At 40.8% G+C, this 26,461-nt stretch overlaps 1 protein-coding gene across 9 annotated transcripts in view; it reads left to right on the forward strand.

The window, feature by feature from the left end:
• The window catches only part of MAST4 (microtubule associated serine/threonine kinase family member 4), a 551,227-nt gene that overhangs the window by 264,057 nt on the left and 260,709 nt on the right, over positions 1-26,461 (forward strand). For all 9 annotated transcript variants that reach the window (XR_009353981.1, XM_059175136.1, XM_059175141.1 and 6 more), the window contains one exon: positions 17,181-17,212. Coding sequence is in view for 8 of the 9 variants with exons in the window: in XM_059175136.1 (XP_059031119.1) it covers positions 17,181-17,212 (32 nt within the window). In the remaining variant the exon portion in view is untranslated. The remainder of the gene's footprint in view (positions 1-17,180; positions 17,213-26,461) is intronic.

Here is a 26,461-nt window from a genome sequence, read left to right on the forward strand (position 1 = left end):
TTCTGCTAAATTTTATTTTAACCTTGCAAATAGGTTAAAGGAAGGGCACTGTTAATAACGTCTTCTCTTAGACACCTCTGAGCATATTATTTGGGCCAAACCTTGGCCCCAACCCCCCCTCCCCTTCATCCTAAGCCCAGCATCATCTTGTTTAGATGGAGAGTTATGCAAGTAGCTTCTTTTATTTATTGTGGGAATTTCTCCTAGAGCTCGGTCATGCTCTTGCACAGACAGAATGCAAACATTTTTGTGATTTTTGACAGTAGCTGGGATCTATGTGGAATAGTGGTTTTTCAAAACATTTCTCAGTCAATATGTTTACTGTCCTTCACCAGCCATGCGGTGTGACACGGTACATCACCAACACTTGAAATAGACTGCAACAGGAGGTCAGAATGGAGCATAGATTTTCCAACACAGCATGTTAGATGAAATGATTTTGTGTACTTTGAAGTGGAAAATTCAATCAGAATTTTCCACACTTTCTAGTTAAAGCAACACTGTTATTTATTGATGAAAGGTAGACTAAGAAAAATACAGAATGCAGAGTAGACAACAAATCCAGCCTTATTCCTGGTCAGAGCAAGAAATACCTTCTCACTTGTGATTTAATGAAACCCACACATGCTAAAAAAGGTCTGCTTAAGATATGCACAATAGAACGCTTGGAACATATGCTGACTTGTTTAGCATGTGGGGGGATAAAAATGGAATCTGGCTTTTTTAGGAAGTTTGGTTTCCATTGAGATGGACTTCATACTTGACAAAGAGCATTTACAACTGTGAGGTAATCTGTTTTGGTTTCGTTTTAAAGGAGCAGAGCTCATCTGGAAGCACCTGAGAGTATCAATAAGAAATGCAAAGATAGATTCTTTAAGCTTTTATTTAAGCAGGCTTAGAGAATATTTAAATTTATTACTGGTTTTCATCTGTCCTTTGGTGCACAGAAGATACATCAGCATAACTACCTATTATGTAGATGAACACTTTATACTTTTAAATTGCAAAACCTTAAGGTTGCAATGTCAAATTTGCACATGAATATTTAAAATAGAATAATAACCTAATATTAGCATTCTCGATGTATGCCAATCACTTTCCTAGGTACTTTATGTGTATTATTTCATTGAATCCTTACAATAAGACCACCTATTATTACCTATAATTTCCAGTGAGAGAAGAGAGCCACAGAGAAGTTAAATACTTTGCCCAAGGCCATACTCCTAAACAAGTTTACTTTCTTTCTTTCTTCTTTCCTTTCTCTCCCTCTCTTTCTTTCTTTCTTTCAGATTTATTTATTTGAGACAGAGAGCGCTGGGCATGGAGCAAAGGGAGAGGGAGACAAGCAGCCTCTCCACAGAGCTGGGAGCCTGGTACAATAAGGGGCTCAATGCGAAGCTCGATCCCAGGACCCTGAGATCATGACCTGAGCTGAAATCAAGAGGTGGACGCTTAACCCACTGAGTCGCCCAGACGCCCCTCCTAAGCCAAGTATTCTGAGCCACCTTGCCTGGCTGCCTCTCTGAGGCTCTGCCACTTAAACACATTCATACTGGTGGACCTAGGCATGTGTGGGTAACCAGCTTTATTCAATTAGTGTGTAATATTTAGCACAGAAGATTTTTGTATTTACATTCTTTCTTTAAAAGAGACATATAATCTCTTCTGTGTGAAATCTATGAAAACCCAAACTCAAAGAAACAGAAGTATGGTGGTTACCAGGGCTGGGAGTGTGAAGAGATGTGGTTCAAGAGTCCATACCTGAAACTAGTAGATAAATAAATCCTGGGCATCTTATATATAGTTCAGTGCTTGTAGACCATAAAACTATATGTCCACAGGGAGCTTGCTAAAAAGACCAGATCTTACTTGTTCCTACCAGGATGCCTGAGTGGCTCAGTGGGTTAAAGCCTCTGCCTTGGGCTCAGGTCATGATCTCAGGGTCCTGGGATCAAGCCCCACATTGGACTCTTGGCTCTGGGCTCTCTGCTCTCTGCTCAGTGGGGAGCCTGCTTCCCCCTCCCCACTCTGCCTGCCTCTCAGCCTACTTGTTATCTCTGTCAAATAAATAAAATCTTTAAAAAAAAAAAAAAACTCTTAATTGCTCCTACCACTAGAAGAATTAATAATTATGGGACATAGTAGAATGGAGCAACCATACTGAACATAATGTATCAAATCAATATGTTGCACACCTTAAATTTAAGCAAAGTTCTATGTTAATTACATCTGGATAAAAAAATATCTAATTCTTTAACAGTCTGTTTTACTTAGGTACTATTTTTTTTGATAAATTATTAAATTTAGTGTAATTAAGTTTACTTTTTCTTTTTTTTTTTAAAGATTTATTTATTTATTTATTTGACAGAGAGAGAGAGAGAGAGAGAGAGAGAGAGAGAGTGGGAGAGCACAAGCAGGCAGAGAGGCAGGCAGAGGGAGAGGGGGAAGCAGGCTCCCTGCTGAGCAGAGTGCCTGATGCCGGCTTGACACAGGACCCTGAGATCATAACCTGAGCCGAAGGCAGTTGCTTAGCCCACTGAGCCACCCAGGCACCCTAAGTTTACTTTTTCTTTTCTTTCTTTCTTTCTTTCTTTCTTTCTTTTTTTTTTTTTTTTTTGACTAGCTTTTAAAAGTGATAAAACCCTTTAAAAGCATTAGTGTGAATTCATCAGCTTGTCTAGATAGTGTGGCTTTGAAAGATAGTTCAAGTGTGACTTTGTATTCTTTAAGGATCTAAAGTTGATTCCCTTTGTTCATAATATTGTTTGGTATCGTCAGTTTTTTATTTTTTTTAAATTACTGTGGTTTCAATGAGATAAGCATGCAACTGTTTCAATATCCTATGCATGTTTTCTCAGCTTTTACTGTTATTGTTGCTTGCTTTCATTCAAAAGACAGTGAGTCCAAAATTAACCGTCAGTTTCAGGTTTCCAAGGTAATCCAGTCTAATCCATCATGAGGACACAGAGCTTCCGTGTGATATAGTAAGTATATCAGTACAGTAAGATCTATTATGCTTCTGATTTTTCAAAGGAAGAACCCAATTAGTATAATAAAAACCGAAGTGGAAACCACTTCCATTCACCCCGAATTACAAATGGTGACATTCACATATTATAAAGGAAAAATCTTACTACTTGAAAATTGCTTTATTTTTTCAGTCAGCAAAAATGAGAAGGCCACCTTATGAAAACTTTCTGAGGTCTCAAATTTAAACATCCACTTATTTTGTAGTCCTTGAGATACAAAAACATCACAAGGGATCTTTTGACTTTGAGAGGATTCATTCTATCTTTGCATTAGAACATAAGTCAGTCTTTGGGAAGAAGCAATTAAAAACCCAAAACCTTTTATTGCTTTTGATGCTTTAAAAAAAAAAGGCAAAAACTTCACTGCACTGTAATATTTTCTGCTAATTAACTGTCACAAATGCGATGCCATTAAATTTGGAATCTCTTTAGTTAACTTCAAAGTCATTAGCACACACTGTGCAACCCTCTCAAATCTGTTTTGAAAAAAGGAACCACATCGACGGTCTGTAACCAATGTTGTCAAAGTTTTGTTTCTCATAGAATCTAATCTTAATTTCAGGAACATTTGGTCATTTTCTTTGGGTACTGAACATCAGCCCTTCTAATGCTCATAATCGGTGGTGCCAGGGTCATCTTTTCTTTTTTAAGATTTTATTTATTTATTTGACAGATCACAAGTAGGCAGAGAGGCAGGCAGAGAGAGAGAGAGGGGGGAGGAAGCTGGCTCCCTGCTGAGCAGAGAGCCCGATGTGGGATTCGATCCCAGGACTCTGGGGTCATGACCTGAGCTGAAGGCAGAGGCTTTAACCCACTGAGCCACCCAGGCGCCCCACCCAGGGTCTTGATGCTTAGTGTGCCTTTAGATACTCTGCTCCAAAAGTGACTTGAAAAGTTCGGTATGAACTGTTTTTGGACACTTATCAGGAATATGTTTAGCTGCAAATAACAGAAAACTTAAGAGCAGTTTAAATAAATAAAGATTTATTATTTCTCCCATAAAAATGTTTGCCTGATGAACGCCCATGGCTGGTACAGTATGGAAACAGGGTCCCTCACCCCACTTTTGTCTTTGCTCTGCTGTCCTTTGCCTGAGTCCTCTAACCTGGAGCAGATCACCGTGTAACTCTTCCAAAACTCGGTTTCCCATGAGAAGAAGTGGTGGTAATATTGTCTGTAATTGCGGGGCTGAAGTGAGTCTCCAGTGAGATCGTGTATGAGAAAATATGGAGCACAGGGCCTGGCACTTACCGGGGCAAAGCTGGTGAGTGGCATTGTGGCGGCAGGCAGAGCAGTGCCGATTTTCCTGGTGGTTTTGCTGGGGGAGGTGCAAAGTAGGAAAAGGGAGGTAGCTTAACTCGTGTTCGTCAGTCCTGGGGCTCCCGATTCCAGCATCTTCCAGGTACTGTTACTTGAAATAACACATTGGGGAAAATAATCTTAAAAGTCAGCTACCGTGCCCTTTAGCAAATAGGAACTATCACTTACTAAGTAAAAGATATATCCCCCGCAAGCCAATTGTTTATTTTATTCTGTGACCTCCTTACAATAAATTTCAGTACCATTAAAGGCTTAAGTCACATTATTGATTATTAGAATATGTGTGTCATTAATCTTCCATCACCTTTGTACATTTTATATGTACATTTTAAGTGTCGTCTTTTGCATTTAGATGGAGAAGAGTGTCAGAAGAAAGCAGGCTTGTGGGTATTAGCTTCATACAGCACTTCAAGAGCTCCCTGGAGCTGATTTGCCAGTAAATTTCTACACTAAAATGGGCTTTCAGAAGAGTGACTGCTAGATAAACTCTAAGGGGCCCTTAGTAAATAAAAATGATTAATCTCAGCTGAATAAATTCTATATCACTGGTCAAATAGTCTCATCCAATTCTGGTTCCTGGTTCTATAAAAAATCCTTTTCTTTTTGTATTATGGCTGTCTGTAATTTTAATGGAACCTGTGAATTATTACCTGATTTTTAAAAATTGGTTCATAAAAGGATATTGATTCTTTGAATTAGGGGCAGTTGAAATATTGTTTATGGGCAAACTGGCGTTCTTTGATCGAACCTGGAAGCTACTGTGCAGAAAGCTTACTTAAATCGGTGTTAAGCTATATTTTCTAAAAAATGATCACAACTGTTAATAATTGCCCCTGGATTGGACATTGACATCAGCATGGGAATGCAAGGGAACCAAAAGAGGAAAGTGAAGATCCATTAAGTGGGGTTCTCTCTAATTGCTTAATGTTTATTCCCAGTCACAGATACATTTTCCTGGGTAATGAGAAGATTTTAAAATCAAATAAAGCTTTTGAACATTGAAGATGTTTGCTAGCCACTCACTGTTCTATTGAAGAATCCTATAGATTTATACTGATCCTAAGAGGTGTCTCATATCCACTGTATTAACCAGCTTTTTAGAAGCTTATGAACATTGTAGCTTTTATTGATTCCAGGGAATTGTACCCAACAATAAGCAATAAAAGTCGATGGTAACTTTCTTCCCATGGGGGGGTGTGCAGATCAATATTTTGAATTTACTATAATTTGTGGGTAATGGATGGAAGAACTGAAAAAATTGCCAAGCCTTGTGGGGCACAGCTGTGTGGTGTTGCCTTTTTATCTAAGCTCACTGTAGGTCACAGGCTTTCCCGAGTAACAAGAAACATAGTTAAGTGGCAGGGCCGATACGCGTATTTATCAAGATCTTTGTTAAGACTCTTCTCAGGGAAAAAAGAAAAATCACAAAACTTGTCCACAGTGACCTTAATTTTATAGCCCTGAAGGGTCTCTAAACTCGCACTGTCTTAAAGGCAATTAAAATTCTAAATATCTAGCTTTTGCGTTTGATCTCCTGTTATAGGCATTTTTTCTGATGATTAGTAACAGTCCATGATTTCCCTGAAGCCGGATTGGCTTCGAATCTTCCAGGTGGTTCCCAGAACAGTGGCCGGGTTCTACACTGAGAGAGAGGAGGAGGCGTCTTCTGTGCCTCTTCTTTGACTTCCCCCCATTTCTGTTTCTCGGAGCTCTTCCCTTGTGCCCTGGGTGCCTTGTCCAATGTGAGAAACCTGCTCACATAGTAATAGCTGACATTTAGGGTGCTCTCATGTCTGAGACCCGGGCTTAATGCAGGACCTGTGTTCTCATTCAGCTTCTTAACACTTTAGGGCATTAGTTGTCCTGTCCTCCTGTAATAATTCAAGAGACTGAGTCCTACACAAGGTAAGGGAAATTTTTAAGGATGCTTTCTAACGTTTGGAGTAGAATATACGTGTATGTGAGTCTAAATCTTCTCCATTTAATCATTATGGAGTATACGATTGGCTTAGCTTAAATAGTTTAAATTAAATATTAGCTTAAATAGAGATTTTTTTAGCCTGAAGTTTGGCTGATCTAGTATATTTACTTATTTAGCTGCTTTTGTTGCAAAGGACTGTGACTCTTCTAATTGGATCTAAAGGACTTTCTTTAATTTCAAAAAGGACATGCTTTCTCTTGAAAGAAATAGTCCTTTGTTCTTAGAGAACAAAATAAGCACATAAAGTAAAATTTGACTGTGCTGGAAGCTACTAATAATGAGGAAATAAGTTGCCCTTCACTTTAGTATTTAATGAACACTTAGTAAACCAGAGATATTACTAATGTAAATACTAGCTATTATTCAGCAACCCATGTAGGAGTGGAAAATCTGACTTCGAAGTGGATTTCCCATTCATAATACTAAGTTGGAAGGCAATGTGGTTACAAATATCAGATTCCCAAGCTTGATTTTTTTAAGTCAAAGGTGTAACATGTTACAAACCATCAGGAACCATCATAATTGGCTGGGAAAGGAAGCTTGTTTCATTTGCTCATTTACTTGGGGTTAGCTGGATATTTGACTTGTTACGCTTTTTTTCTGCTGTAAAAGGTCTGTGTTAAAAGTAATGTGTTTTCAAGGCTTTGCTTCAAATACAGTCTGTAAGAAATAATTTGTGTGAAATTTGCTTAGAAAGAGCTACAGAAATCGGTAGAACCCCTTTCTGAGAGTTATTGCTAGTGTGTTATCAACTACGAGGACACCCTGATAGCCTCCACGAGTCAGGGTCCCAGTGCAGGCAGACCAAGTCTTCCTTGGGGATGAAAAATAATTAAACTGCTCTGGACTCTGGCTGATGTGTATTCAAAGACAGGCTAAGCCATTTACCAGCTCCGTGACCTTGTGTAAGCTACTTAACCTGTCTCTGTCTCGGTTCTGTAAAATGGAAATGGTGAGGAAGATGAAATGAGATAGCGTACATCAGCACACGGTAGATGGGAGCTGCGGTTCTTATGTGGAGGGAGACCGATGAGCGTAGTAAAGGAAAACCACTTCTGCCCTGTGTGTATGAATCATAAAGTGGAAGAGGGGTTTGTGATGATTGATGTGTAACTTTCATGTAAGAAAGACCCAGGATATTGACCCTTGCTCCTGCCTTACTCTGGATCTTTATCTCATGTTCCTGCCCATCAGGGACCCTGCGGTCTAACTTACATGGTTTTTCTATCCCCTCATCCATTCAGATTTCTTTTATTTAACTTTTGAAAGGTTCTCTGTACTTTGGGATGGCCCTTTTTCCTAAGCTCTGCATGGCACCCTGCCCTTAGCTCCTAGGGTTCTAAACCTTCCACTAGTTAAGCATTTATTCTCAACACCTTATAGATCCTATGCACATTTCTGTCTTGAATCTGCTCCTCTCTGACTTCCTCACTGCCTCTTCCTTAGTCCCTACTCCACCATGCTTTCCAGACAACTTCATAAACCCCCTAATTCCTTTCCTGTTTGTCCTTAATAAGCCATCTGACACCCTGATGGCAGAGTGATCTTTTTTAATGTACAGACTTCACCATTTTTTCCCTCCTATTTAAAATGTTATAGGGGCATCTGGGCAGCTCATTTGGTTAAGTGTCTGCCTAAGGCTCGGGTCCTGATCTCGGGGTCCTACGATCAAGCCCAGTGTCTGGCTTCCTGCTCAGGGGGGAGTCTGCTTCTCCCTCTCCCTCCATCCTTCCCCACAATTTGTACTCACTGTCTCTCTCTTTCTCTCAAATAAATAAAATCTTTCAAAAATAATAATAAAATGTTACTGAACTGCAAGAAACAGAACCCACAAGTTAAACTAGTTAAAACAGTAAAGAGAATCGAATGGCTCATGTGTCATGTATGAAAGATACCACCCAATACCCAGTTTCTAACCCTCTGTCTTGTCTGCCATCTTCCATGTCTGTCTACCCTACGGCCGCCATTAGCTTCTTGAAGTTAGTGCACGTTCCTTCCAGGAGTTCTCTCCCAGGATCCTGGAAACACACATTGTTTTGCATCTTGTTTTCCCAGATTGAATCACATGCCATCTCTGGCCAAAGCAAATGAACTTTGTCATTAGCTTCACCGAACCTGAGCTAAGCCTGAGGGTTGAGAGTAGTGTGAGTTCCACCAGGTTTTGTTATCCCAAATAACAGGTAGCATCCTTGGGCGATAAGCAGTACTGACCCTCCTTACAGAAAACTGATCACCTCCTCCTTTGGTCCTGTTGCACAATTTTAAAAGGTCTCTCTTCCAGGTTTTTCAGCACTAAAATTTACAGCAAATGGAATCCTTTCTCCCCAGAGCCTGGCACAGCACCCCCCACGTGGCCCTTATTAAAAAGTGTGTGCTAGAATAAAGGACCTCCATTTGCTTGCTTTCGTCCCTCCACGAGCCCCTGGGCTTCACCCTTGGCCAAAGATTGTGATTTATGCTTTTCTGAAATTACAGACCTACCTGTTCACAACCTGTATCTTTCTTACTCTTTAGAGGAAAGGCTGCCCTCTTTGGTAATTCATTCCAGCCCTCTCTGCACAGGTACTCATTCAGAACCCCTCTCAGTGGCTCACAGTCCGTTGTAGGGGAACAAATTGGAACCTTATGACACTGGTTCAGATTCTGTTTCCAACATGTCCTGGCTTTGTGACCATGAGGCAATTACTAGTCTCCCCTGGGCTTTCAGTGGGAGGGCCTTAGGGTCCCGGCAGATAAAAAGGTGATGATGTTGTAAAATTCTTAGATTGAGTTTTTGATAAGAGCTTCTAAAACCGAAAGAGACAGATAGCCATATTGTGACTTAAGAAACTTTTTGTCTATGGAGAGAGCCTGTACGCCTAATGCCTAGTCATGTACCAGCTGATGACTTGGGTTCACAGCAGAAAAAAAGCCAGCCTGGCAAGAAAGCAAGATGGTAGCCACTTTCTTATTAAAAGAAAGTGAGGATGTGGTTTCTGATCAAGGAAAATGGCTATGGAAACCCAGCAAGCGTTTTGTGTCTACCTTTTATGGTTGATTGTATTGAGCTTTACAACTGCAAATAAATGCCTTTAAGTGTTTATAGATACAAAAATAGAATGAAATAGAGCCTGTGAGAAAGGGGAGATCCTTTGGGATTCTCCACCGATCTCACATTCCCACTGAGGGATTTTAGGGATGTTTTGCAGGTCAAATGGTATGAATATCCAGGCAGATCTTTGGAGGTCGACCTGCTGCTTTTCTAGCTGTACACTACAGGCTTTTAATGCAGAAAACCAATTCCTTTATGGGCCATTCACTGGAGTTTTCAAGCGCTGTTTGCACATAAGTTGCTGTTGACCACTGCTCTGATCCTAACCAAAGTGTCATGTAAGATCTGGTTCTGTAGTGTGAACTTGCCTGACCTGTGCTTCTGTCTTCACAAGTGACCCTTAGAAACAGAGGCCAGAAAAATGGAGCCCAAATCCCTTCTCTGGGAGAATCAGTTCCCAGATGAATCTGTACTCTTTGCTCATTTTATACCCTCCCACGTAGAGGGAGTTCCACTGAGGGTACCTCTCCTTGCCCTCCAGTGCTTCCCACTTGCAAAGGAAATAACTGAAAACTTGGAAGTTCACTCTTGTAATGATGGCAAGAAAACTAATATTCCATAAAGAAAAAAACCCGAAGGCAAAAGATTTATGCATATTCATTGTTCTTAAGGGAACTTAAAAGTATTGAGGCACCTGGTGACTCAGTTGGTTAAGGGTATGACTCCTGGTTTCCACTCGGATCATGATCTCAGGGTGCTGAGTTTGAGCCCATTCCCCAGTGCAGAGCCTGCTTAAGATTCTCTCGCTCTTTGTCCCCCCTGACCCCCATAGCTCTCTCGCTCTCTAAATAAATAAATAAATAAATAAGCGAGCAGATAAATAAATAAATAAGCAAGCGAGCAAGCAAGCAAGCAAGCACTAACCTCCACTAAATAACTTACACAGACCACTCTCCTTCTCAATCTCCCCGGGTGGAGTTCAGACATTGTTATTTTGAAAAGCTTCCTGGATGATATTAATGTGTCACCACTTGCATTCAGACCCACTGCCTGAGCTGAATTATCTTCTCCCCTTTTATCTTCTGTCCACTGTTAGTGTTTACATGTTCAGGTAAAACTGCATAATCTCATACCTGGGATCTCTTTTCTTGTGTGCATATATGTTTCACCAGTTTGCTTTTTTTTTTTAAAGATCTTATTTGTCAGAGACCAAGAGAAAGAGAGAAAGAGAGAGAGAACACAAGCACACAAGCAGGGGAGTGGCAGGCAGAGGCAGAAGCAGACTCCCCGCTGAGCAAGGAGTCTGATGCAGGACTCGATCCCAGGACCCCAAGATCATGATCTGAGCCGAAGTGGAGGCTTCACTGACTGAGCCACCCAGGCATCACAGCCCCCCCTCCACCAGCTGGCTTTTGAATCTGTCATATTTTCTTTCCTCCTTAAGTGCCCTAAGCAGTGCCTGAAGTATTGCCCTGCATATCTTGGCTCTTTGGACTCTCTCCCTAAATTAACAGTTTGTCTGCAAATGTAGAATAGTTGTAACTCTCAATGACATGGTGAGTTTACCAATGACTATTTCTCCCACTGTACTGGTGAAGGGATCTAGTATTCTCCTCTGTTCCATGGCAGCTGAAGCAGAGACCCAGGTATGATCATACTAACACTCTCAAAGAAGGGGAAAAACCCACTAGGAGTGAGGAGGGAAAGATGCACAGGCAGTTAAGTTTCACTTCTTGGAGGCTGGAGTTAAGTTCAGTGTTCAGTTGTGGGGCTGTCCCGAGTGTGGCCATGTTGTCTGGGGTTTAATTTCCTGGATTTTGTCCTGTTTTCTGATCTTGTCTGTGCTACCATCCTGTCACCTGTGTGAGAGCTACTATCCACCCAGTAGATTTTTTTCTACTTGTCGCCTGTCTCAATTTCTTGGTTATTAAGAACACTAGTTGCTGGGACGCCTGGGTGGCTCAGTTGGTTGAGCGGCTGCCTTCGGCTCAGGTCATAATACCAGCGTCCTTGGATCGAGTCCGCATCGGGCTCTCTGCTCGGCAGGGAGCCTGCTTCTCCCTCTGCCTCTGCCTGCCACTCTGTCTGCCTGTGCTCACTCTCTCTGACAAATAAATAAATAAAATCTTTAAAAAAAAAAAAAAAAGAACCCTAGTTGCTGCATGTGCAATGCACCATTTAACAACACGTAGCATGATTCTCTGTCCTTGAAGATTTGAAATGTTGAGGTGCCCATGATGATGCATAAGGGTGTGCCTCTTTCTTCCCGTTCTTTTCCTGTCTCAGCCAGCCCGGGGCTTTACATGCCCTGTGTAGGGTAATAACTCCAAAGTCTTTTCCCAGCTCCAACCTCTTTCCTGAAACCAGGCTCGCAGAAGTCCAGCCACCTATTTGGAAATTTCTACTTGGAATCCTTAGAGTCATCTTGGATGAAACATGTCCAAACAAAACTCTTCTGCCCGCAAACTGTATTTGCTTAGGCAGAAAACTTCCTTGATTCCTCTCCTATTCTACACACAGTTCTTTTATAGGTTCTATAAAAATGTCTCTCAAATCTGACTGCTTCTCACCATCTTCATGGGTGGACCTAACCAAGTCTTCTTTCACAAAGATGACTTGCATAATCTCCTAAAAATTGGGCTAAACGTCTCCTTAAAATAATCTTAGAATATTTGGATGTTGATTTGTTCATCCTGTCCATCCTTCCCATCAGTTTTACTTTCTCCCTACCTCTCTTTCTTCTCCTGTGTGAGAAAGAACTTTTAAAATATTTTTGAAATAATTTTTTTTTTAAAGATTTTATTTATTTATTTGTCAGAGAGAGAGTGAGCGAGAGCGAGCATAGGCAGACAGAGTGGAAGGCAGAGTCAGAGGGAGAAGAAGCAGGCTTCCCTGCGGAGCAAAGAGCCCGATGTGGGACTCGATCCTAGGACGCCGGGATCATGACCTGAGCCAAAGGCAGCTGCTTAACCAACTGAGCCACCCAGGCGTCCCATTTTTGAAATAATTTTATATTTATAGAAAAGTTTTAAGACTTGAGAGAATTTCTGTATACTTTTCCACTGTGTTAATATGTTTCCTTTTCTTTTAAGATTTTATTTATTTATTTGAGAGAAAGAGAGCCTGAGCAGAGAAGCAAAGGAAGAAGAAGATCTCCCACTGAGCAGGGACCCTGACTCGGGTCTTGATCCCAGGACCCAGAGATCATGATCTGAGCCAAAGGCAGATGCTTAACCGACTGAGCCATCCAGGCACCCATCCACTATGTTAATATCTTTTATAGTCTGAATACATTTGTCAATAGCATGAAATTAACACTGGTATATTACTATTAACTAAACTCAGACTCTCTTTGGATATTAGCAGGTTTCCCCCTTTTTCTGATCCAGAAACTAGCTCAGGATCCTACATAGATTACATTTAGTCATCTCTCCCTCCTTTAATCTCTGACAGTTTCTCAAATGTTCCCTGTTTTTCACAATCCTGATGTTTTAAAGAGGACAGGTCAGATATTCTGTAGAACGACCCTCAATTAGGGTTTGCCTTATGTTTTTTCATGATTAGACTGGACTTAAGGGTTTTTAGCAAGAAAACCTGAGGTGAAGCCCCTTCCCATAACATTGTATCAGGAGCACATGAGAGCGACCTAACTTAGCAGGTGGTGTTAATCTGAATCACTTGGTTAAGACCTTGTCTGTCAGGTTTCTCCACTGGAAAGTTGTTATTTTTCCCTTTCCCTATTCTAGTTTTGGAAGTGTGTCACTAAATCCAGCCAATCTCAGGGGGAAGAGAATTAAGCTCCACCTCTTAGAGAGAGGGTTATCTAATATATATATATATATATACATATTTTTTTTTTTTAAACGATTTCATTTATTTATTTGACAGAGAGATCACAACTAGGCCGAAAGGCAGACAGAGAGAGGGAGAAGCAGGCTCCCTGCTGAGCAGAGAGCCCAATTCGGGGCTTGATCCCAGGACCCCAAGATCATGACCTGAGCTAAAGGCATAGTCTTAACTCTGAGCCACCAAGGTGCTCCAATATATATTATTTGTGATATAATCACATCTCCTTTCTTTTAAAATCACAGAATGACCCATCAGTTAAAAAGAATAGCTCAAAGAGTCCCTAAACATATGTGAACATATTGTTCTAATTTTGTATGTATAACTATTAAAAATATTAAATAGGGGCACCTGGGTGGCTCAGTCGGTTAAGTGTCTGCCTTCTGCTTGGATCATGATCCCAGGGTCCTGGGATCAAGCCCCACATGGGGCTTCCTGCTCAGCGGGGAGCCTGCTTTTCTCTCTGTCACTCCCCCTGCTTGTGTTCCCTCTCTCACTGTGTCTCTCTCTGTCAAATAAATAAAACCTTAAAAAAACCCATATTAAATAGTACATTCTTTTAAAATTACCATTGTGGAAATTGTCTATACATATGAAACATCGCAGTTTTCTCTCTTGCCTTCATGAATAAAACAAGTTATTTTCTTCTTTTGTGCCCAAGGTTGGTGGGGATGGGGGAGCATGAGGTGGAGGGGGTCCGGGTGGGGGGAAGAAGCTGAATCATTTCGTAGGACTCTTTTGTTCCCGGATTCTCCTAAAATTCTCTTACTGGGTTTGAGGGACCCTTGTTTGTCCTCACTCTTATCCAGGAATCACAAGAAGATCACAGTGTTCTCAAACAAAACTAACTTAGCTTCATTCACCCTTATTTTCCGAATGCATATAAGCTAGTTAGCACTTTTAGAAAGGGGGGGTGGGCAAAGGAAATCGTACTGTCAGCAAGTAATGATACACAGCAATTCTAAAAAGATGTTAGAAATCACTGAGAAATCAGTATCCATGAAAACCATTTAAAAAATTTTACTGTTCTTGGGGCTCCTGGGTGGCTCAGTCAAGTGTCTGCCTTCAGCTGAAATCATGATCCCAGAGTCCTGGAATTGAGCCCCGCATTGGGCTCCCTGCTCAGCAGGAAGCCTGCTTCTCCCTCTCCCTATGCCTGCTGTTCTGTGGACTTGTGCCCTCTATCTCTCTGTCAAATAAATAAAATCTTTTAAAAAAAAATTGTAATGTTCTTGAATGTACTCTTAGGAGTGTCTTTAATCCTGTGATGATTAATAGTTCCATATTGTTTAGTTCAGGCAGATACTTCCTGACCTTTACTCTCTTTGTCCCACACTTCTTCCCTCCCCTAATCCTTACCTGATGCTAAATTATTAACGTGCATTCCAGATCTCCTAAGCAGAAGCTTTGGTTTATGACTCGGACCAATACCTTATGTCTTACCTAATTATCTAAGTATGTGTTAGTGCCCTTCACATGACATTAAGAAAATAAAATGAAGACATGTGCACGATGTACGACAGGGGCTTCGGCAGAAAATGCACTGCCGCCGCTCACTGACTTCTGCGGGCTTCGGCTCGATCAGTGTGTGGTCCCCATGCATGAGCCACCCATTGCTCTGTCTGCAATCGCTGGGTCCTCCTGGAATCCGCTGCCATTTGAAGCCACTGTTCACAAGGTCTTGGCCACAGCGCATTCATTTCTCTCACTTTATTACCATCACATCTGATTCCAATTTGCTCCCAAATTGAGTTTCCAGTGCCGAGTCTGACATTCAAACCGTCAGGTGGATTAGCTCCCTCAGCTTGGTTAGCGTGGAGGCTTCAGGTCAGTCGACAGTGGCCGATTAAATGTCCTCTGCTCCTCGTCCTGGAGCCTCGGAGGCCGTCCCATGGAGCAGCAGCACCAGGTTACGCACCGTGACCTTTCTCCTTGCTTGGAGCTCATCATGCTAGATGCTGGACCTATTGGAAAGACTTCTGATTAAAAACAGAGTTGGTTTTTATCCCTTATCTTGCTGTTTCAGCAGTTTTTTTTTTTTTTTTTTTTTTCTTCTCAGAGCAGAGCAGAGCAGCCAGCTTACGGTTGGGTCATTTGGTGAACTGTGATTAATTGAACTATTTGGGGATCATTCATTTGGCCCTTTGCCTCTCATATCATGAGTGATCTACTTGCATATGGAGTTGAAATAACATCTGACTGACTCTGTTATTAATGATAACCCATCAGCCCTGCCTCCTTTTCTTGCTGCGCTGTTGTCAGATCAGCTCACAGGACCACAGCGTTTCCTTTCTCGAGCTCTAGGCCTTTGCTGTGCAGCGGGCTTCCATAATTCCTTTCTAATAGATACACGGACCCGTGAACGATTGCTTCTAGGGAGTTGTTCTTCTCTTCTTGCTTTTCTCTTTTTAACCTGCAAACAAAACACATGTCTCAGTGCTTGTCATCACCAAAGATAGACTTGCTCATTGGTTTTCCATTTACATCTCAGTTCACAAGGAAAACAGGCTTGACCAGAGACTTTTCATCTTGTCCTTAGGGGGTTTAGTAAATGAAGGTGCACTTAGGTTTCACAATCAAGCATCCAAGTTGAGCAAGCCCTGTAATTTCTCGGAGATAATCAAGGATTGGAGAAAAAAGCGAAACAAAACAAAAATACAGTGTTTCATCTCTGAACCTTGAGGCTCTTGAGAGGAGAAAGAGCTCCTGCTTCTAAAATGGTTTCCTTGTTTCTTCTTGTAATTAAACAGTGATAGGATTATTATAACTGTATGGGAATACATTTGCCAGTTAATAAGTAGGGTGGGTTACATTTAAAGCAACATCCTCCCCTAAGTCTGCTCCTTTCAAGGCCGTGTTCTGTAAGCTGTGCTGGGATAAATTGTGCTGTTTAGAAGTAAGATCTGCAGTCATTGTCTGTGACACCCATTTAGGGATCCAATAAAAATAGGGGACAGGAAAGGTGAATTTGAAGCCGAGGGGGAAACACCTTTCAAAAAAGCTTCTGGAAGGCAAAAAAAGAAAAAGGAAAAAAAGGTAATTATAGGAATGAAAAACTAAATTTAGTCAAGTCTTTCAAATTTATACTGGTTTTCTTTTGTTTGTTTGTTTAAATAGCCTGATGACTCATGACTTCCCATTCCTTAATTATTGTTATCACATAATCATTCTTGAGGACCAAGGCTTCTGAAATCTCCATTCCTGGGTGAAGATATTTCTGTATCCCTTTCTGTCTCCTTGGTTGGCTTTTTTGTTTGTTTGTTTGTTTTCACAGTCTCCCCTATAGTTAGGTGGATAGTGATCTTAATTAGTGATTAGCGTGAGAGCACCCTTTTGAAGACTTTAAAGCACTCTATTAATTGTTGCTGTCTGGTTACCTTTCGAGAGATTCATTAACCTACTTTTAAATAACCAAAGTCCTAAACTGCATTTATGTTAAGAAATGAAACCAGAAGGATATCTTTGGGTTTATTTAAGCAAATCATAGTAATGTGTAATCTTTGGTATGCACAGGGTCTTGCATGAGTTTATTTCTGTTGGGGGTGAATAGCTGGATTTCACTGCCTCCCCCCCCCCCCCATTTCACCTCTCATTTAATTATAATCCTGCAAAATTTCTGCTCCTCCTTCTATCCCTTTTCTCTTTGGATAAGTCCTTTGGTTCCTCCAGTTTTCCCGAAGCTCAATTTTAGGGCCATGGGGCTCAATTTAGTATTCTATTGTCCTTGCTTTGAGAGGAATAGTGCCTTTTCTGTTTTGGAATTTAGATGAACTATGTTTGTAATTTCAACACAACATGTAAAGAGAACAATGTAAGAAGGGATCCAGCCTAAAATCATGACGTTAAAATCTTTTCCTTGTGGAAAATGCTAAATCAAGCATAATGAAGAATTAGGCTATCTCTTTGGTGCCTTATTAGGCTAAGGTTAATGTGACCTCTCATGTAGGTGTTTTGTTTTGTTTTTCTTTTGCAGAAGGAGCTCAGTCTCCCCAGAAGAGGAAGTTTGTAAGTAGCCTAATTTTGTTTCCTTATTATTACTATGTTGTACAGTTTGTAATGTGGTTATTCTCCAACTTGTTAGGATTTTCAGGCAAATGGAGGATTAATGATAATCAACTGAATTGAGGAAACAGACACTTTGCATTTACTTATAAATGTCACATATTCATGATTTCAGGATAAGCTGAAGAAACTTTCTAGATTTTGTCCTTATGGGTGTTGTAAGCCAAAATGCTTACTTATTCCTGGGGCAATCTTAATTAAAAAAAAAAAAAAATTCTCTTAGGTAATCAAGCAAACACATTATTTGGTCTGCAAATGGTATAAATGGATCTGAGTCAAAAATTAGTGTTCTCCTATATGTTCTAGAAATCTGTGATTGTTTTTTATGCTATGGATTTTATGCAAAGGAAATGATAAACTTTTGCCATGATGATGAGGAATTTAAGTCAGCTGAACTTTCTGTTAGATCTGGATCTTATTGCATTGACTGATGTCATGGTCTTATTTTAAAAATAGCAGATTTATGAACCTCAACCTGATTTCTTCATAGTTTGTTCCAACCTTTTGTTTTGAAGGCCAATAATATATTTGCATAAATCATTGTTTGTTTTGGTTTTTTGTTTGTTTGTTTTACCATTAGCAAGTTGCAGAAGGAAATTAATTACTTTCTGTGTTCCACTAAATTTAGGATAGATTTGTTACCAACCAGTGTTGTGTAAGGGCTGATCTGGAAATACTGGGATTTGGTATCTACATTACAGAATCGAGTGGATGGGCAATGTCCTTTTTATAGAAAAGTATAATATTTCAAGTAGGTTGATACAGATCTCAACTTAAAGTATTAGAATTGTATGTGGTAATTGTTGGAAGATTGTATTCATTTTGTTTACCAGTTTTTAGATTATGTCAGTTTTTGCATCTGAGAACCAAAATTTCATCTTCTATGAAGATTTCAGTACTATCTATTTTGGTTCTTAACGTTTTACAGCTTTAGGGTGCCTGGAGGATATGGGATCATTGTTTTTGAAGACTGTGTCTGGATAAATTTTCACAGACTTCCAGCTTTCATCTGTGTGTGCTAGAGGTTAATGACCTAAAAGTTGGCCGTAGAAAATGCCTTTAGAATAAAAACCTTGGCTTCTTCTGAATCATGATTAGGACTCTCTCCTAGACCTGGAAAAGTCCAAACATTTTGGTATTTCTAATCAAGATAAAAAATAAGAGATAAGAAAACCCGAAGTAAAACTACATGAAATATCTTACTAGGAAAAAAATATCTTTTCCCTTGTACCTTTATTTAACGCTTAAATTATCCTAGGTTTGTCTTTAATACTTTATTTGAGAAGTTCAGAATTTCAGTCAGATTTTCTTTTTGCCTTTATATTAGGTTACTTGTTTTTTCTTTTAGTTTTTGAGTTAGTATGTTTCCTGTAAATTTTTATTAAGGTCATGTTAATTACAAATTAGATTCCCCATGTCTATTTAAGGGCCTCCTTTTGTAGTATCTCCTTATCTCACATCTCCCTGTATAAGTCTGTTAATGTTAGCTGATAACTGTGGGTTGGTGGGAGAAAATAGAAGATACATTTAAATTTCTTGACTTGGGAGCATAGAATCTTTCATGAATGAAAAGGGTGACGGCATAAGTTTCTTTGACACCCATGCTTTGAAAGCTTAAGAGAAACATAGAATTACATTTCAGTCATTTAAATCTCATCCTTGGGGCACCTGGGTGGCTCACTGGGTTAAAGCCTCTGCCTTTGGCTCAGGTCATGATCCCAGGGAGTCTCCTTCCACCCCTCTCTCTCTCTGCCGACTTGTGATCTCTGCCTGTCAAATAAATAAGTAAGATCTTTAAAAAAAAAAAAAAATCTCATCCTTAATAAAAGTCAATTGATACATCAATCAGATAATGGAAGTAAAACATAGCATGTACATCAACATAAATCTACCTTTTCCTTTTTTAGTGAATTCTGTGGAAATTAATATTCCAAGTTAAAAAAAAAAAGAAAGAAGATGCTCTTTTGTATTTTTTAAATTAAATTAATTCATTTATTTTCAGAAAAACAGTATTCATTATTTTTTCACCACACCTAGTGCTCCATGCAATCTGTGCCCTCTATAATACCCACAAGGCACCACAACCTCCCACCCCCCGCCCCTTCAAAACCCACAGATTGTTTTTCAGAGTCCATAGTCTCTCATGGTTCACCTCACCTTCCAATTTCCCCCAACTCCCTTCTCCTCTCTAACTCCCCATTGTCCTCCATGTTATTTGTTATGCTCCACAAATAAGTGAAACCATATGATAGTTGACTCTCTCTGCTTGACTTATTTCACTCAGCATAATCTCTTCCAGTCCGGTCCATGTTGCTACAAAAGTTGGGTATTTTTAATTAAATATTCCCAGTAGAATTAATGGTGTATGATAGAGATGTTCTGGGACTTGACACCACTCAGCATTTTCATTGACCCCCATATAAAACGTTAGTAATTAATTTCCTCATGCAGTTGTTTTATGACTTGGAGAAAAAGAAAATTTTTTTGAAGATTTTACTTATTTATTTGACAGAGAGAGAGAGAGAAAGATCACAAACAGGTAGAGAAGCAGGCTCCCTGCTGAGCAGAGAGCCCGATGTGGGGCTTGACCTGAGCAGAAGGCAGAGACTTAACTCACTGAGCCACCCAGGCGCCCCCAAAAGAAAATATTTTTAAAAATAATTGCTAGAGTGATTTAATACAAGTCTAATGAAAAATCTAATGAAGAAGGGCACAAGTCACGCTTGTCAATGTAACTATTCCTGGTTATTAAAACTTGTTAACACTTAGTTCTTGTATTTACTGGTTAAACGCCTCTGGCATAAGTGTTTTCAGATCTTGTAGTATCTTCTCCCAGAGAGATTGAGGATTTGATTTCACTGTTCTGTTGAATCTTGTTTCCATGTTAACAGTAAGCAAATACACAGGGTGATGGATTCCTCATTGCTTGTAGTTAAAAAGTGGTGCGACGGAATGTGTTGGGGGTAGGATGGGCTGGGGGTGGAGGGGTAGGGGAAGATGTGTGCCTTCAGAAAGGCTGTGCTCCTGGAAGAAGGTGCCTGATTTTGTTATACCTGGGGCTTCAGCTTTGTATGTCTTGAAGGATGATATTTTTAAAATGCATTGTCATCATTCAAGCACTTAGGGATTTATCAGATTTTTTTTTTTAATTTTTTTTTTTAATTTATTTGTCAGAGAGAGAGCAAGCGAGAGGGAACACAGGCAGACAGAATGGCAGGCAGAGTCAGAGGGAGAAGCAGGCTCCCTGCGGAGCAAGGAGCCCGATGTGGGACTCGATCCCAGGACGCTGGGATCATGACCCGAGCCGAAGGCAGCTGCTTAACCAACTGAGCCACCCAGGCGTCCCAGATTTATCAGATTTTTTAAAAGATTTAGTATTGTCTTACAGATAATTTTTATGTCTGGAATCACAAAAACATGTTTTATATATGTGAAAGTTAAAGCTATCACAATGGATCACAGAAAATAGGTTTTTCTTTTTATTACTATCTTAAAGTATAACAAAACCAAACTGCCTTCTGTCCAAAAGATAATCCAATTCCTCGGGAATTTGTAAAATATGATCATTTTCTCAAGAAATCACTTGAAATCTGTGTTGTTTCATATATGTTTTAAAAGGTTGCAAAGGGAATGATTCTGTCCTTTTTTTGTATGGGGCAAAGGGGCAACAGAGGAGAAGTCAAAGGACCTGCTTTCCAGGCAAGATGTTACTAAATGACCAGTGACTCCAGATCAGATTTTCAGAGGTTTTCTCAGTCCTTTATCAAGTTAAGAGTCCAGATGTCCTCTCCATGCTGACTGCTTGGATAGCTGGACTTCAGCTACTGCCTTCCCCCTTTCAAGGAGGAAGCCACATGCTAAGTAGCCACATGCTAAGACTTGATCCTAGATCCTTCCAGCACTTTCCGTCTCTTTCTCTTTGGAACTAAAGTTGTGATACTCTCTGCTCTTTCTCCTATAAGCTACCTGTCAAAAACTGGAGACCCTTTGAATAAATCATGATATAATCATTCAGTGAAATACTATACAGCAGGTAGAATGAATGAACTGGAACATAAGTATCAACACATAATAGTATCAAAAATGTGCAGAACAGAAGCTAAAAGCAAATTGCATTTACAAGAAAGTATTTACATGATAAAATTTTAAAATGTGCAAAATAAGACATTTGTTGGTGAATGCAAACATGTACAGTAAAAATATAAAAACATGCATGGGTGACAAATTATAGTACTAAATGCTACAGGGGTTTCATGTGTGTAATTAATGTGGTAGATACATGGATATTTACAGTATACTCTCTCATTTTGATATTCTTGAACTATTTTATTTAAAATACTCAGTAATTACATGAAGGTAAGATTTCAGACTGTTTTATCCAATATGTATGGAGATTTAACAATGATTTGAAGGGGAAAATTAGGTAAATTTTACCTGTTTTGAATGAAAGGTTGTACCCAATCTGTATTTATTTTTGTTTTACTCTTGTTTTTTTGTGACTTGAAGATTGGCTCAAATGAGTACAGTTTTATAGTTGCTGGAATATCTGCTGTGGCAGGTACCTTACTAGTTAATGCCAAAGCATCGTAATAAATTTTGGTACTTGTGGAGAAAGGAGGCATGTGAGATGATATCTGAAATGGGACATTATGACATTTAGCTGCAGAATTAGATTTGTTGTCTTGAATTTTCAGGCCTTTAAGAGAAGTGACTGACTTATCTTTATCTATCACAGGATGCCCAGTATGGTCACATACAGAGTATGGGTGTTGGGAGATGACCCACAATGTCTGTCTCCCCCTAGCCAGACAGTGAGCCTCCCAGCAGAGTGAACTGTCCTGCTTTTGCTCAGAGTTCCTGTCACAATGTGTTGAGGACTCATAGTGATTCTGTGTCTGGTCGGCTCATGCCGATCTTTCTTGGTTTAAATTCAGTGTGCAATACATAGGTGCTCTTGAAATTCTTTTTATTTTCCTAATGACAACGAATCTAAACAGTCCGTATTGATGTAAGTGCTCATGGTGTTTTGGGTCCCTTATCTAGTCTTTACCCATAGTTAGATCAGAGCAAGAGGCAAGACTGGGAATTGTTTGTTTTCGGACAGAGAAGGTGCTAAAAACCCAAGATAAGTGGTGAGGAACAAGGCCAGGGTGGCCCAGGCAGCTACATTTTATTTTTTAAAGGACCCTTTTGTGTTTTGTTAATTGTCTGAGTGAACATTTCTCCCAGGCAGAGACAACCTCTTTTTTCATAGAATTCCTCCAGGGAGAGGTGCCGGAAGTGAGCTGGAGTCCAGTCCCTCTCCTCCTCCGTTGTTTTCCAGCTATCTTTCAGATGTCTTTATACAGAGAAGGAAACTGCACTATCTATTCTTAGCAAGGAAATTCTCCTTGCTACTTAAATAGTGTTTCTTCTATGTCTTTTAATCATGAGCATAGAGGGCACTGTTTTATGGAGCTGGGTTGATGTAGAATTCATAAAACTATGTGAATAGTTACCACTTGATTAGAGTAGAATCAGTGACTTGACACTTGGCCAGGTCTTTGCCCAGACACCTTTTAAAGCAGCATCCAGCAGTTGAAACCCAAGCAGATGCCGCTCCTGGTGTGCACAAAGGTCCTGAAAAAGTGTGTTTCTGCATGCCCAGCAGTCTTTGGGAGGATGGAAATGCCTAAAAGACATCTTAGGAGTCTTGGCTTATTTTAATAATTTCTTGATGTAGCAACAGTACTTGTTGTATCCAGTAATTGTTCCTCTCCCTGGAGTCTTGTCCCCTCTCCATTCACGCTTTCCGTCTGCTATCTCCAAGTTCAGGAGGCAGCTGGGGGCTAGCAGGAGTGGGTGTGGCACCCGTAGCTAGCTGTCTGCTGGTATCCAGCTGTTTCAGGTCTCCTAGGAAACCCACCTCCCCATGTACAGAGAAGGCAGGCATCTTAAATATACCTGCCACAGTGCCAGACGTCCTCGTACCAGAAATCCATTCAGTTAGAGCTCGGAGATGTTTTCTCTTCGGTGTCTCATGGACTTGTGCATAGCTTTGGGCCGCAGGTCCCTGTGCCGAGTTTAGCACGGAGGCAAACAGTTCTTTACTGGAATTCGTCTCCTGGGCGGGTGGGACAGGAGGCCACCAGATAGGGGAGCAGCCTTCCAGAACTCTTCTGCCCCACGTGTAAGTTAATGAACATAGGAATGAGTGGCAGACTGACTTCCCTTCTTTCTAATTTTGACTCTCTGGGGCAGGGCAGGAAATGGATAGGAGATGAGTCAGCAGCAGAGGGAGAGTGTTGTAAGAGGGTGGTCAGGACAATGGAGGCAGAGGACCTTGAGGGTTGTCGAAAGGTTCTGGGTGGAACTGGGCCTGCTGGACGTAGAAGGTGGCTTTTCTCACTGTAGATATATTGAACTGAAGGTACAGGGTTAGGATGGAATTTCTCGTTTTGAGACCAGCTGGGAAGTGGCCCTCCGTGTAATTTAATAGGCTTGGGACGATGTGCTTGGCATGTGTAGAAATGTCTGTTTTCTGAAAAGAAGGCTTATTTTCCCACTGGTTGTATTTCAGCCAGAGCGTACTCCCTTGACTTTCTAAACAGTGTTCAGAAAAAGTAGTTTGAGTAAAATGAGTAGTTTCAGTCTAGACTGCAAGGAGAGGGAATCACCTTCATTTCACAATGGAGTTGCATTAGATTTTTGTGAGATTTTCAGCAAGGTGAGGGCAACATTTCCTGAAATGGAGGGAAAGGGCTTAATCCAAGCACACCAAAGGCTATGTAAACCACACTTGTTATTTGGATGCATTTTAAAATAAATTAGCTTCCTTTTTAGTACTTTCTTCCCTCCCGCACCCATAGATACGGAAGCAAAAACTCACAATATCTCTTGTCAAAGCTGAATGGAAGTCCAGTGTCATTTTTAATGTTAGAAACCCAGAAACAAAACGAAGAAGAAATTGAGTGTTGCATCCGAATTAGCATTTAAAGTGGCATGTTTATATCAAAAGAGAATGGTGTAATATATCCTAAGAGTAAAGAGAGGACTGCAGCCTGTGAAAGAATGTCAATTGCATTTATATATTCATCGAAGAGCTGGTTTGGTATTTGGCCTGTGTTGGCAGCGGCCTTTATTCTGCCTGTCCTCATCTTCTGCGAAGGGAGCTGGGGAGGGACCTGCCAGGTGGAAGCAAAGTTGGATTGATCCTCTGACCTTAGAAAATTGTAGGGAAACCTTAATTTTGCCCCAAGGCAAGAAGGGCTAGGTCCCCTCGGGAGGGTTCTCAAAATACACCTGCATTTCCAAACACACCTGGGAGTGCAGATTAGAATCTGGGCGTGTTGGGGGTGGAGGCTGTTAGACCTTCACCTGGTTCTCCATGTGAGCCTAAAATGCCGCCCCCCCTACCTCCCCATGGTGAGAAGTGTTAGAGCTTCAGGGCCTGTATGGTGGCAAAGTGGATTTCTGGATGCCCCTAAGGCCAGAGGATAAGTTCTCTACTTCATCTTTGCTAGAATAACTCTTTAACAAAAACGAATCAAGCAGGAATTTGGAGAGTTTTTCAGTGAGCACTCCTCACTCTGAGAGGCTTGTGTAGGCTTGTACAGCAAACCCCCGAGGCTGGTGAGTGATTGCCTCTGGTTTCTCACTAAAAGCCACCTTTTCAGGTCTATTCCTCAGTGGGCATTTCAGAGCATGGGCTGAGGAGCCACACACACTGCCTGGATTTCAATCCTACTTCTGCCATTTAACTAGTGCTGTGACTTTCAGAAGGTCACTGAGCCTCTAGGTGTCTTTGCTTCCTCATTTGTAAAATGGGAAGTGTCTTGAGAATTAAATCAGCTAATATTTGTAAAGTGTTTACAACAGTGTGTGGCCTACTTTAAGTACTAAGTACATGTTCTGTAAAATAAAGAGTACCAGCAGTGAAGCCCTCCCTGTGCCATCCCCTCCCCCATCTCTTATTTTTGTTCTCTAGAGTTAGACCAAAGACTGCAAAATAGGCTGGGAAAATTCCTTTAAAGCCGGATCATTTGCAGAGCATTTTCTGAGGAGCTGGGATTTTCTCAGCTTTTGTTAGTGGTGAGGTTTTTAAGAGGGCGTTTGGCCCAAGAGCCCTGGGTAGACCTTTCCCTTGCATCCCATGATGGTCAAACCTGGTAACAGGAGATTTCTAGGTGTGCTGTGGGGACGGACTCCACACATGTTCTGGCTCTGTGTCATCAGGCTATGAGGGAACTCTTTGTGCTCAGTGACCCCTCTTCCAGAATAAGCCATCACCCTAGACCTGCCTATCCTTTTTCTCAGCATACTATACAGTTCAGTTCTTAAAATTGTGTTTTGGGGTAGACAGGTGTTGAGGAAAATGAAGCGGGCTATTATTTATGTCTGTACCAAAAATTTTAGTCAGAATTTCATACCTGGAAGAAACTTGAACAGAACTCTGACTGGGCAAACCTTTATTTGAGAAGTGTGGAATTAACAACACAAAGGATTGGAGATTTCCTTGTGCTTAGCCTAGTTCCTTGACTGTGAACTGTGACCAGAATTTAGGGTTCCTGCCTCCAGGGATTGGAAAGCAGCCTTTCCTTTTTAAGAGTGTGCTTGAGGGACGCCTGGGTGGCTCAGTTGGTTAAGCAGCTGCCTTCAGCTCAGGTCATGATCCCAGCGTCCTGGGATCGAGTCCCACTTCGGGCTTCTTGCTTGACAGGGAACCTGCTTCTCCCTCTGCCTCTACCTGCCACTCTGTCTGTCTGTGAACACTCTCGCTCCTCTCTCTCTGACAAATAAATAAATAAAATCTTAAAAAAAAAAAAAGAAAAAGAAAAAGAGTGTGCTTGAGTTAGAAAGACATAATCAGCAAGGAAATGGGTGTGCTTTGTTCTGGAAGACAGGAGTTTTAGCATTGACGTCCACAGTGTGGATCAAATAAATGGTAGACGCCCCCCGTATGCTTGACTTCACCATGCTTGTCCTGGTTTCTTGGGACATTTTGGAAAGCTTAACCCCAACTTTTCTTGAGTTTCACACTTAGAACTGCAACCAAAGGGAAGGCCTCGAGGTACACCCCAGAACTGCCAAGGAACAAGGTTTAGTCGGACTAATTTGGAGATTGGGGAGAGCCTGGCTGTGTGGCAGCTTCAGTAAGTGCTGTCCATTATTCCCTGAGACATGAGACAAGTGGCCAAGTTCTCTGTTGCCCTC

This window comes from Mustela lutreola, chromosome 5, assembly GCF_030435805.1.
Source record: "Mustela lutreola isolate mMusLut2 chromosome 5, mMusLut2.pri, whole genome shotgun sequence".
NCBI classification, from domain to species: Eukaryota; Metazoa; Chordata; class Mammalia; order Carnivora; family Mustelidae; genus Mustela; species Mustela lutreola.